Source organism: Micropterus salmoides, unplaced genomic scaffold (assembly GCF_014851395.1).
Source record: "Micropterus salmoides isolate LMB-PRFRI ecotype aquatic unplaced genomic scaffold, ASM1485139v1 Ms_hic_scaffold_9, whole genome shotgun sequence".
In the NCBI taxonomy this organism is placed as follows: Eukaryota; Metazoa; Chordata; class Actinopteri; order Centrarchiformes; family Centrarchidae; genus Micropterus; species Micropterus salmoides.
Genome location: NW_024044681.1, coordinates 7094107 through 7106836, shown reverse-complemented (window position 1 = coordinate 7106836; position 12730 = coordinate 7094107). Strand labels below are relative to the sequence as shown.

General features: G+C 40.1%; 1 protein-coding gene across 1 annotated transcript; it reads left to right on the top strand.

Annotated features, from left to right (window-relative positions):
* Nucleotides 1-1412: 1412 nt before the first annotated feature.
* guca1d (guanylate cyclase activator 1d) lies at nt 1413-12622 on the top strand. Its single transcript, XM_038709301.1, has 4 exons — nt 1413-1733; nt 8002-8151; nt 10435-10522; nt 12425-12622. Exons 1-4 carry the CDS (start codon nt 1539-1541, stop codon nt 12547-12549), a joined length of 558 nt encoding a protein of 185 aa, XP_038565229.1. The 5' UTR covers nt 1413-1538; the 3' UTR covers nt 12550-12622.
* The last annotated feature ends 108 nt before the right edge of the window (nt 12623-12730 follow it).

Genomic DNA, 12730 nt, shown 5'->3' with positions numbered 1-12730 from the left:
ATGAAAGAACGGGGCCCCTGAACACAGACATGTAAAGGCCCCTCAGGCCTCCTGCACGGTTCCAAATCCCCCAGAGTGAAAGAGACTCATTAGAGGAGCAGACTGAACTCCTCATCTATGGTCACTGCTCGCCCTCTTTAATCTGTGGAACGTTTCATTTCAGAAAATCCACATTTTAAATGCTCTAAAAAATAAAACAGTGGTTTGTTAGTTAATCTGAAATTCTGGAAAAAGCAAACAAAAGTTCAGTAAGATTCCCAGAGTTCCTTTGAAGTTGTCCTTATGGTTTTAAACGGTTTAACAGGATCAGCAGCTCTGAGCCTGTTATGGATGACAGGAGAGCAACTGCACTGGACTTGGGGTCAAAAGATCTCAGCCGATGAAAGTGACAGATCGATACATGTCAAGTCTTGACTTGTAAAGGAGCGACCCGCATTAGGACTGTGCCTCCAATGATTATCTGATTGGTGACCACTGATGGGACTAAGTTGGACCGCTGGTCTGTCCCGGTCTGGACTGATGTGTCCAGATGTGTCCCGGTTTGGGTCAGTCTTTACAGTCGGCAGATATCATCATACATGTGATACGTAAAGAGTCTGAAGTCGCTGATATTTGCCAAGGGGGCAGGTTCCAAAGTTGGAACTGTGAAGCCAACCAAAGCCTACACGGAGGGCTCGAACTAGCTGGTGGTTGGTGTCCATATTTGGTAGTTGGCGTTCTCGCTGGTGGTTGCTGAGCAGGGGTTCAATGTGCTTTCTGCTGGATTTGTCCCAGTCGTAAGTTACCGGATGTTTTAATGAGTTTATCTGAGCTCAGATTTCTTCACTGTGGAGAACTCAGGATTTCCCCTCACACTCCCGGGACTTCTGGCCATAAAGCGAGTGCAAGTATCTCAAAATCATACTTGAGTAAATGTGCTCAGTGACTTTCCCTCCGGTGCCACCCTCCTTCCTGCTGAAGTGTCTCCTCCTCGGGTGGAAACCTCCGCTGTGGGCGTAGGGGAACAGGGAACCTCTCCGTCTGAACCGGGACACCCAGGTGAGCTTGTTATGTAACCGTCCTGCTTCCAGGTACCTAACCTGCACTCCGTAGGTAAAGCCTCTTGGCCCGGCCTCTGGCAGCACAACCCTGCGGCCGGCGCTCTAATCTCATTAGGGAGTTATTTTCGGTGCTTCCTTGACTTTTGCTCCAGGACGTAAGAGGGTTAGAGGTTTGCTCTCTGCCTGCAGAGTCACTGCAGCCTGGATGTCGGTCAGCTTGACCCTCCTGCTGCTGACGCCACGGATTTCTAACCATCATTTTTATTCTTCTCTGTCCCAAGAAAAGGACTTCTGAATCCTTTACCGAGCTCTCATTGTTGCTGACCGTCAAACATCCGTCTGCTGAGGATCTAAAGAGACCTGCGGTTCTTGTTCGAGGTTGTCTGGATTTGTGTCTCTCTCTAAAACCCTCTCCCTTCCAGGTGAGGAGGATCCCCCAGGCTTCCTGCTCTCGGAGGATTTTGTTCACCTCGGCGCACCCCCGTCGGACCGCCACCCATGGGGAACCACGGCTCGAACCTGGACGACATCCTGGCGGAGGACATGCACCACTGGTACAACAAGTTCATGCGAGAGTCTCCGTCGGGCCTCATCACGCTGTTCGAGCTGAAGGCCATCCTGGGCCTGAGGGGCATGACGGAGAACGCCAACAGCTACGTGGAACAGGTCTTCTTCACCTTCGACATGGATGGGGTGCGTTTCACGCCGACACACACAGCGGACGGCGAGCCGTTAAACATGTGTTCCTTAAAACCTACCGCTCGCTATTCAAAATCTACTAGTAGTTACTAGTAACCATTTCCACTGTACTACTCAGGGGTTATTATTTATCATTAATAATAATTAATAATATCATTATTATTTATCTACTAGTGCATATTTTTAGTTACTAGTAACCATTTGTTAGTTTGTAGCACCTTTTCCCATTGAAATCTATGGAGCTCTGCAGTTTAGATATCAGCTAGTCACTTATTGGATAGTTACTAGTAACCATTTCCATTTTACTGCTCACTATTATTTTGATACTTGGGCTTATTTTTTACTTGGAAGTATTTGTTAGTAACTAATTGCAACATTTTTGCCATTGAATTGTAAGTGTGTCTATTCCATTAATTACTAGTACTTGACTTTTACTTACTAGTAAAACTAATGACTGCGTGATACCTGAACTGCAGAGGCAGTAACGTGCAACTTGTTACTAGTAACAATCCTGTTTTACAAGTGACAATTGATTAGATACCAGCGCTTATGTTTTAGTTACACACAACAATTCCATTTGTTACTAGTAAGTATTTCAGAATCAGAGTCAGAAGGAGCTTTATTGCCACCTACGAGCAATTTGCTTTGGTGATGAGGTGCTACACGTAGACAAACACACAGCTGACCTAAATAAGTTGATGTAGAAATATATAAATATGGAATAAACAGATGCAAGTTATATAAGAATAAAAGAAGAGAAAGAACAATGAGGCAGATATTTCCATGTGCATTACTCCAGACGTATTGCAACAGGAGAGAGTATTGTGTGCATAAATATATAAATTGACAATATAAAAATATTTAAATAACAATAAAACAAAAACGATTAACAACAAATATGTGCAATATAGTTAGTAGCAGTGTTGGGCAGTTACTGTAATATTACTTTTCCCAGTAACTAGTAACAGATTACTTTTCCAAAACTGTAATATTATTATAGTTACTAATCCAAGTAACGCTGCGTTACTCGTTACTGAACGCACCATCCTTGACGTGAATCAGCGACTGTGCAGCAGCTCAGCAGCACCAGACTTTGGTTTGGGTTTACTTGCTTTATTAAATGTTCTTAAGAAACGTTTTGTAAAAAGAGACTGCTTTGTTTGGGGGTGAAGGGGTCCTAGTGAAAGTAAAATAGTAACTAGTTACTTTTATCACCCAGTAATAAGTAAAGTAATATTTTTACTTTTTTAATAATAAGTAAGTCGTAATATATTACATTTCTGAGTAACTTGCCCAACACTGGTTACTAGTAGTAACCTACAGGGCTCTGCTGTTCACATATCACAGATATAACCATCTCCATTTCACTAGTCATTATTATTTATCTACTAGTGCATATTTTTAGTTATTCTGTTCTTACAAGTAAGAATTAAAATGTGACTATCAACAAGCCATTTTACTAATTATTAATGAATGACTAGAAACAAAAACTAATTTATTAGTAAGAAAAAAAAATTCTATGGTCTTTTGGAATAGTTACTAGTAACTATCCTGGCTTTACTAATGACAATTGATTAGATACTAGCACTTATGTTTTAGTTACTAGCAACTATTCCAGTAATTACTTGCACATTTTTGCCATTGAAATCTAAGGGGCTCTTTTCAGTGGTTACTAGTAACAGTTCCTGTTTTACTAGTAACACTTGATTAGATACTAGTACTTGACTTTTAGTTACTATTTCCATATTAGCAATCACTAATATTTAGTTTCTAGAGCATATTGTTTAGTTACTAGTAACTAATTAATAGGTAATATGTGAACAGCAGAGTCCCGTAGATGGGAAAATGTGCAATTACTTACTAGTAACTAAAATTATTTAGTAGTAAGTAATTAATAAGTACTAGTAGCTTTTAAATAGCGTTAAATAGTACATTTTCAGTAAGAAATAAATGTTAAAACGGCGTGCCATACACAGCGAGGTTTTTCAAAATAAAGGTTTTAAGGAAATGCTCTCTAAATGTGGCGAGTTGTTGTCATGTCATTTTCCATTTTTTAAAGTCTTTGCCTCTGGTTTGTCTACGGGTTTCACTGGACCAGAGCCGGTCTGAGCCTCACTGGGGCCTGGAGCACAAAAATGTGACCTCCGAGTCCAAAAACACTTTAACAACCTGGTAATTTTTGTCGATAAATATCAGGATAAAAGTCAAATCATTATTTCTTTCAGGTTTAAAGGCTGATTTTTGCTCCTGAGTGAAAGTTAATGTGGTTTTAAACTTTTCTCTCTGGTCTGAACAAACAAAGAGGATCACTTCACAAATCTGAGGCAGAACATTCAGAACTATTCTGATAAAATCTGTGTCGATTCATTTGATTGAATTCATTTGAATCACAAACATTTACTGAACATTTGTTATAATTATTGAGGGCAATGTGATAATTACATTATTAAATTATTGCCCAGCCGTAGTAAAAAATTGATTCAAAGTAAAACTATATATTTATATATTTCAGCAACAATCCAGTCAAGTTACAGAGTAATCAAAGATTTGAAAGCTTCAGTCAAATAAAACGGACTTGAAACCTGAAGTTACAGCGACGGGTTTGAATAACTGGCCGGTTGTTTATTGGAAAGAACTTGTAATATTCAGATGTTGCTGGTTCCAGAATATTTATTGTGAACAGTAAAGTGTCCTGCTGTTGATTATTTTTTATTTCTTAAATATTCTAACACACATTTCTGCATTATTCTAACTCACAGTTTTAAGTTAAAACAACTTCATTACATTTATACAACTTTCAATTTCAAGCTAAGAGGATTTAAATTCCAAATATGTTTCAGTTTACTTAGGGCTGGACAATAAACAATAACAATAATTATCGCAATTTATTCAATAACAATAAAACAAATGTTCAATAAATATTCAATAAATGTTTGACTTTATTCACTTGAATCAGACATGAATAAGGACTTAATATTTTTATTAAGATGTTTATTTTGTTGAGGAAAAAGCACTGAAAAAAGCTTTTACTAGATTTTGTAGACAAAGATTTTATGATAATAGTTTTGAATGTTCTCCCTCAGATTTGTGAAGTGATCCACAAGTGTTGACCATAAAGAAAAGTTTAAACCGCAATTAACCATCAGGTTTCTTCAACTTACACTCAGGAGCAAAAATCAGCCTTTAAACTCGAAAGAAATAACGATTTGATATTTATCGTGATAATTATTGATATCGAATAGAAACTTTTTCTCGTGATAACATTTTAGTTTTCACAGTATCTGCAGTGTGTGATTAGTAGATTATGTCCATGTGTCAGCTTTGCCAAAGAAGACAGTTTCTCTCAAACTCCAAAGACGCAGCATATTTTTACGAACCAAAGTTCAATCAACAACAAAAGTCTCAAACAGTCAAAACAATGAATTAATGCAACTTTTACTTTCTTTCAGCAGCAGTTCCTGTTTTTCTGCCCAACATTGTTTTTTTATGAGTTAAGTGCGATTTATTCTCATGCGTCAGGTCTACGAGCGTAGACACGCATTTATACTTGTGCATCGGTGTCTGCAACGTTCTGCAATTACACCGCCAAACGCTGTGTTGACTTTAGCTAACTTGCGGTTTAGCCCTCCGCTAACTTGAATGGGGGTAAAATTGAATATGTGCGGCTGTCGCTTTAATAACTAAAATTAAAAACACAGGTTGTTCTGTCGCAGCAGCCTCTACAGGTAAAACAGTACGCTGCCACATAATTAAAGTCATTAACGTTATTCGGTCACACTTTGGGAATGTGACTACTAGTCGATCGAAACTAATTTTGATCATCAATTAATCTTCATCTTGTATCGAAATGCCAGAAACGTCCAGGTGAAGCTTCTCAGATGTGAAAGTCTGCAGAGTTTCTTTGTCTTACGTCACTTTTTGGGATCTGGGAAATTATAAGAGCCATTTTTTTTTGACATATTAAAGCAGAATTGATTAACGGAGAAAATATCCGACAGAGTAATGGATAAAAATAATAATTTGTTGCAACTACATGTGAAAATCAAATACAAACAAATCAGATTAACACACCTCTTTATGTTTTTATGAATAAATCATCTTAACTCAAGGTTATGGAGCTTTTAACTGCATCTCATGGTTTTCATCTGCTCAGCGGTCATGTGATAACGCCTCTGACTGATGAAGGTGTGAATAAAAGCTTCAGTTGAACCACTTGTTCCAAATTAGACTTTGACACTTAAACATGCTTTTATTTTGAAGGTTAACCAGACATCATGTTCTGTCTCATTATTTTATTTAATATTATTCTAGAAAACTGAAAATTTACTATTCAAGTACATCTCTCTGGAGTTTTCTGACACGGAAAAGTTATTTTAGTTTCTGCTGCAGAGACGTTAAAGTGTGAAGTAGGACAAAGATGGCTGATGCTGAGCTCATTGGCTCTCTGTCTAAGAGGCTTACAGTGTTATTATCCCTGCTGTGTGTTCATGGCGAGCTAAGTGGATTCATAGTGTGTGGCGGTGAAGTTCAGGGAGGTGATGTCATCAGAGGAAGGTCAGCGGAGACCACAGGGTTCATTTAGTCTTCTCCACGACTCATTTTGTCCAATAGATTTCCGCAAGCACACGTGATTTCTGCGTATATAATAATTACCAAGTACATTTAATAGGTGATAATTTAATATTTTTATAGTTTTGTATTGATTAGGAGTAGAAACCTAATAAAATGATCATCACAGACTGTGGTGGTGAAAATGACTGCAGCTCAGACGTCTTACTTATGGCGCTTAGAATAATGAACAGATGGGGAATAAGCGCTTTCTTCCATAGATTTTTTGGGGTGTGAAGCATTTGGTGCAGTTGCATTTGGGACTTTTCCAGCTCCGATTATTCTAGTTTAATATGGAAGATTTTATTGGACTTTATTATTTTTAACCCACAGAAAACAATCCCCAAATGTGTACAATGATGCGCAAATATTTCACAATCTACAAATATGTATTTTTACATTTGTGATGTGTAAAATCATTTCCACAAAAATACAGGGTGACTTCTACATTTGCACATTTGCAGATTGCTTTCTGTTAATTTGTGGGTCATGTTACATTTGTAACTTCTTTTTTACGCATTTGTGGAATTTTGTCCAATGTGTACAGCGGAGATTTGTAAAAAAAAAATATACACAAATATCTCACTACCCAAAACATGTATATTTACATTTGTGTATGATGCGCAAATATTTCACAATCTAAAAATATGTATTTTTACATTTGTGATTTGTAAAATCATATCCACAAAAATACAGTGTGATTTGCAAATGTGTACAATTTACTCTGTACACACATATTTTAATTTCACATACAAAGTGTTATTTAGGCATTTGTGGATCTATTTTTATACACAAATTAGTTTTTGCACATATCACAGTCAATTTGCAGGTCACGCTATATTTGTGACTTCCTTTTTACGCATTTGTGGAATTTTGTCCAATCTGTAAAGAGAGATCTGTAAGTGTGAGAGCAGTTTATTAGCTACACCAGCAGGTGGCGGTAGCGACCTTGCCTCTCATGAGTTGTAAGAATATCCACTGCAGTACCCAGGGTCATATGTAGGAGACAACAACTTCTGCTTCTGCTGGACTCTACTCAGTCTAAATTTTTCCATACAAGTGTATATAGTTTACTAATGAATACTTTATCATTGTATTTGTTTTCCTGTCAGAGCTTTGAAAGAAAGCTTTGTAAAAGTATATGAACAGCAGAGAAGCGCTTTGCTCCAGGTGCCAGACGGCTTTGCTGTTTCTGCTTTGAATCTCTACTGATCCGTTCACAAGCAGCATTTGTTTTCAAGTTCAAATATAATTTGCACATTTACTGGTTTTTTTTGCAACTACAGATCTTCTACACATTCACAAATCATCACACGCTGACTTTTCACAAGTTTACAAAGAGTGATTTAAACTACAGAGTTTGATTTATTTGTGAACATAGGAACATCCAAGCTCGTGTTTTTTCTACAAAATGTTTTACATAATTGGACAAAAAAGCCAAAGTTCTCAAATGTTAAATATTGTCTGAACTCAACGCAACTGTACAATATGATGATTTAAATCAGGACTCAGTAAAAACGGCACAAATCTAACCAGACGTTCGACACTTAACTAATCGTTCTTAGATTAAAAATAAAGTCTGAGCTTAAAAACAGAACAGAAAATGATCCTAACAGCCTCACGCTGGGTTAACCTCCCTCTCTTCTGTCTGCAGGACGGATACATCGACTTTGTCGAGTACATTGCGGCCATCAGTCTGATGCTGAAAGGAGAAATCAACCAGAAACTAAAGTGGTACTTCAAACTGTTCGACCAGGACGGCAACGGCAAGATCGACAAGGAAGAACTGGAGACCATCTTCTCGGTAATCACCACACAAACAGACCTCAGGGTGATCGATACGGCTCGACACAAAACAGACGAGTTCAGCGTTTAGCAGCGTACGAGGGTCACCTGCTGAGCGCCACCTGTAGAGGGAAGGTTTGTACTGAAAGAAACCTGACATCACATTTACTGTCTACACTAGGGCTGGAACGCTTCTGATGAGCTCTCATTAAGACAGCACAACTGTGGCAGCGGCGGCCGGTGGGGGCGGTAGCGGTGTAGATCGTCTTTCTATATACAGCAGTTTATTGTTTAATAGTTAATATTTTAGTGTTTAATACTTTAATCTGCTCCACACAATCAAACACGCCTGCATCTCTGGTCTCTCGGGTAAACACGCCGGCTGGCGGCGTGTTTACCGTGGCATGACTATTTTGGTCAAGTTATGATTGAATGACCATGCCTGCAAGTTCGACAACTTTAATTAACCAAAGATAAAATATAATAATAATAATAATAATAATAAATACATACAGGTGGACAAATCGAAGTATGAACCGAACTGTGGATTTGGTGTATCGTTACACCCCTAGTCTACACCATCTCTTTAGCTTCAATTTATTTTATTTTAAACTTATTTTAGAGTTTTAGCTAAAGTAGAAAGTTCTACTAGAGACGAACGGCAGAGATTTCTTTGCATGGACCGTCAACAAGTTGGAACAGTTAGTGAAAGTAACACAGGAGGACAAAGACACGGTGGAAAGGAAAATAAATGAAATGTCAACACTCTGCATTACGTTCCCCTGAAAATGAAATTCCTGTTTCTGCTGTATATAAAGGTGATCTGACAGATGCAGTGCTCTGGGTCTGGTGTCTTGCAGGCAGGGATTGTCATCCATTTAAGTTTCCAAAGATACACCAAATATGTCCGGCTGAATTTAAATGTAAATGCTGCGTACTTGTTTAGCGCCTACACTACATCCACCAGTCAGACACATTCATACACTGAGGCTAAGTGCTCAAACAGAAACTGACATTCACACACATTCATATTCGGGGTTCAGTATCTTGCCCAAGGAGACTTCGACATGCAGCCTTGGGGAGCCGGGGATTGAACCGCCGACCATCCAATTAACGGCCAACCCGCTCTACCTCCTGAGCCACAGCCGCCCCGAAATGTATAAAAATAGATGACCAAGACTTCTGGAAATCTACTTTCTAACTTTAAATACGAGGAATGTTTTTTATAGAAGAACGTTATAGAACAGACGCTACAGACTGAAGCTGTGAGCCTGTGCGTGAATGACTGACGGTCTGAGACCGGGGCTGGATTATCTGAAAGTAGACGAGTGTTAATCTGCTGAAAGAACTAAATCTATCAGGGGACAGGAAGCTGCTGGAACTGGGTCAAAGTCTGGACGGTCTGCAGGACGTCAAGAGGGTCCAGTCGGATGTGGAGGGTTAAACCCTCTGTGGAGAATCACAACTGCACAATTTAAAGAGGACATGGCAAAAAGAGTCCTGAGGAAAGCTACAAATAAAAGGGAAACTGAAAGAGGACAGAAAGACAAATGGATAGTGTGAAAGTGGAAAGTAAAAAAGCTTGAAGCTGAAATTGAAATGTGTAGTAAAACTTTAAACAATACTTCTGGTCAAACTGATCCTCCTTAGCTGACATTCAATCCCAGATTATTCTCATCATCTTTGACACATTTCATCATTTAGAAATAAGTGAACAAACCTGCAGATTCTGAGCTTCTAAAAGGAGACACATTAAACTGCTTTTCCAGTCCTATATAATAGTTCTGTGACGCCTGTACGGCTGCTTTGCATGATTCAAAGTTCAATAAAATGCTTTTCTGTCTTATTCTGGCTCTTCATGTAGGCCTTCATTTCAGCCTCGGTCTGAAACAAGCTGTAGATGCTCCTGTCTCTTTAAGCCCCCCCCTCAAAGCCCCCTGTCTTCTGATTGGCCAAGACCTGAAGCATGTTACCAGGCTGTTGCTATGCAGAGCAATGACCATATATGGAACACCAGCTCTGTCTGGCTCGATGTATCGTATTATGGAGCCGTTGGTAGAAAAAGCCGTCGACAACAGAGCGTTCAGAGCAGGAGGAAATCTGAGGTTTTGGCTCACAGGGATTTCTTTTAAAGACTTTGACCTCATTATTTGAAGCTCTGGCCATGTTTAACATGAACATCTGTCATTGGTGATAAGTCATAAAATGTGGAAAGGCATCATAGCTTTTCTTTAAGGTTTTAAAGGCATCATCCATGTTTTGCTTACCTGTTCTGAGTCCGACTGTGTGTCTCCCCCTGCAGGCCATCCAGGACATCACACGGAACAGAGACATCGACCCCGAGGAAATCGTCTCGCTCATATTTGAGCGGATCGATGTGAATGGAGAAGGTACAGAACAAGGCGCTGCTTATTGTTAATTCCACCGATGCTAACGTAGGGCTGGACAATAAAACAATAATTATCGCAATATTTATTTTTTAATTTTTCAATAAACGTTTGATTTTATTCACTTGAATCATACACGAATTAGGACTTAATTTTTTAATAAGATGTTTATTTTGTTGAGGAAAAAAGCTTTTACTTAATTTTATTTTAAAGATTTTATCATCATTGATTTGTATGTTCTACCTCAGGTTTGTGAAGTGATCCACTGTTTGGCTTCAAGTGTTGAATATAAAGAAGAGTTTAAACCACAATTAACCATCAGGTTAATTACTAGCTACCCTCCAGGCAGTCAGTGGACATAAAGTTGTTCCTGTGATGTAGAGACAGAGCTCAGTTAAAACTTTATGGATACAGATTAATAACTCACCGCTTTGAAACTCTCGCTCCAGTCCGTGTTGCCGAGCTGGTCGGCAACACGTACGGCTGAACCCGAGCTGTTTACCGGCTTCTCGCTGACGAGTGAATTACAAAGGTTAGAGTCCCTGTTTTCTCAGCTGTTAACTTGTTGACAGGGCCGCTGTCAACCGCTTTTACCAGAGTTTGTAGCGTGGACAATCTGGATTTACAGTGACAACTGTATCTAAGGAAGGATTAGAGTCCCCTATATTTTTCTGTTGCTTTTATGTTTTATGTAAAGCACTTTGAATTACCTTGTTGTTGAAATGTGAGGCCAAACAACCAATCAGAGCCTCGAAAACCTGCCCGGTTGTCATGAAGCAGCCTGGTGTGAGCGTTTAAACCTTTGCACTGGTGTCTGCGTCGCTCTAGTGTGTATGTTACACGTCCGTTGTCGGTGTTGGCTGCTGCAAACGATGGCGGCATCGGATGAGACGCGTGTGCGACCCTTGAACCGGCTTAGGCAGAAGAAGAAGGACGAAGCGGAAATGTGTCGGAGGTAAATGTGATGCTACCAAGCCGACAAATCAGTTCCTGCGGTCTGCGGTCTGCATGTTTGGCAAGGTGAACATCGGGCTACGGCGTAGATTCGACACAGAAGTATAAATTTACCTTTACTCACTCGTCCTCCGAAATAGAACTGGACTTCACCGCCGGCCTCTAACAGTCACACAAAGTCAGAGGCAAACGCTCTGGATCCACATCTGCTGGAAATCCCTGCAGCCAAAAACGCTGTGAAAGTAGTCTACAGGCTTTCACGTGTCACGCCTGCTGCACACGAATGATCTTTTTATATTTTAATCTACCTTCTGTAGCCAGGATCATTTAGGCCAATGGTTTCCAACCTTCTTTCCTTGGCGCCCCTCTACTTTTATCTTAGAAAGGCTGAGCCCCCCCAACAGCTGACAAAACACGCACAGAGAAAAAGATGATGTCATTACTTATTAATAGCGAACAAATGGAGCCAAATGACACCTCCGTGGCTCTGTGTAAATCAGTGCCAGCTCTTGGTCGTCTTCACCAACAGTCTCCTGGTGTTTTGTTTTGAGCAGGAGATCATGAACTTCTTCTGTTTCAAAACCATTCCAGCCCCACTACTAAGTAGTCTGCCTACTATTTTAAGCGACAGACTTTTGATAAAGCTTTGGGCAGCCCCTGTGATCTCTGGGTCCGACCCCAGGTTGGGAACCGCTGATTTAGGCAGATAATCTATTGCGAACACCTCCGCGATGGTTAGGAGGGAGAATCGTCCCAGTTATCCTCATGCATGAGCGGAAATAGCCGTACATGAGAACACCCGATCTGTCTGCAGTGTTCTCATGTTGTATTGTTTAACGTACGTGTCCAGGACTCCCTCAGAGCTGCTGCTGCCGCTGAAATAACAGGCAGTCCAACCCATTTAGTTTCCATTCCCCGTTATAACCCCTCAACTGTCCTTTGACCCCTCAGGTGAGCTGACCCTGGAGGAGTTCATCGAGGGCGCCAAAGACCACGACGACATCATGGACATGCTGAAGAAAATGATGGACCTGACGCCAGTGTTAGTCATCATCGTGGAGGGCCTGAAGGGATGACAGCGCTCTGGCACAAAGACTGACTGAAGCAGAAACCCTCCCCACCCCAGATAATACCCATCAACCCTCACTGCCCATGAAAGAGAGAGAAACACCTGCTCCTGATGTTTCATGGTCAGAGCGAGGCAGCGGCAAATGATTGACTGTGGACAGTGATTGGCAGATCCCTGGCTGATCTCTT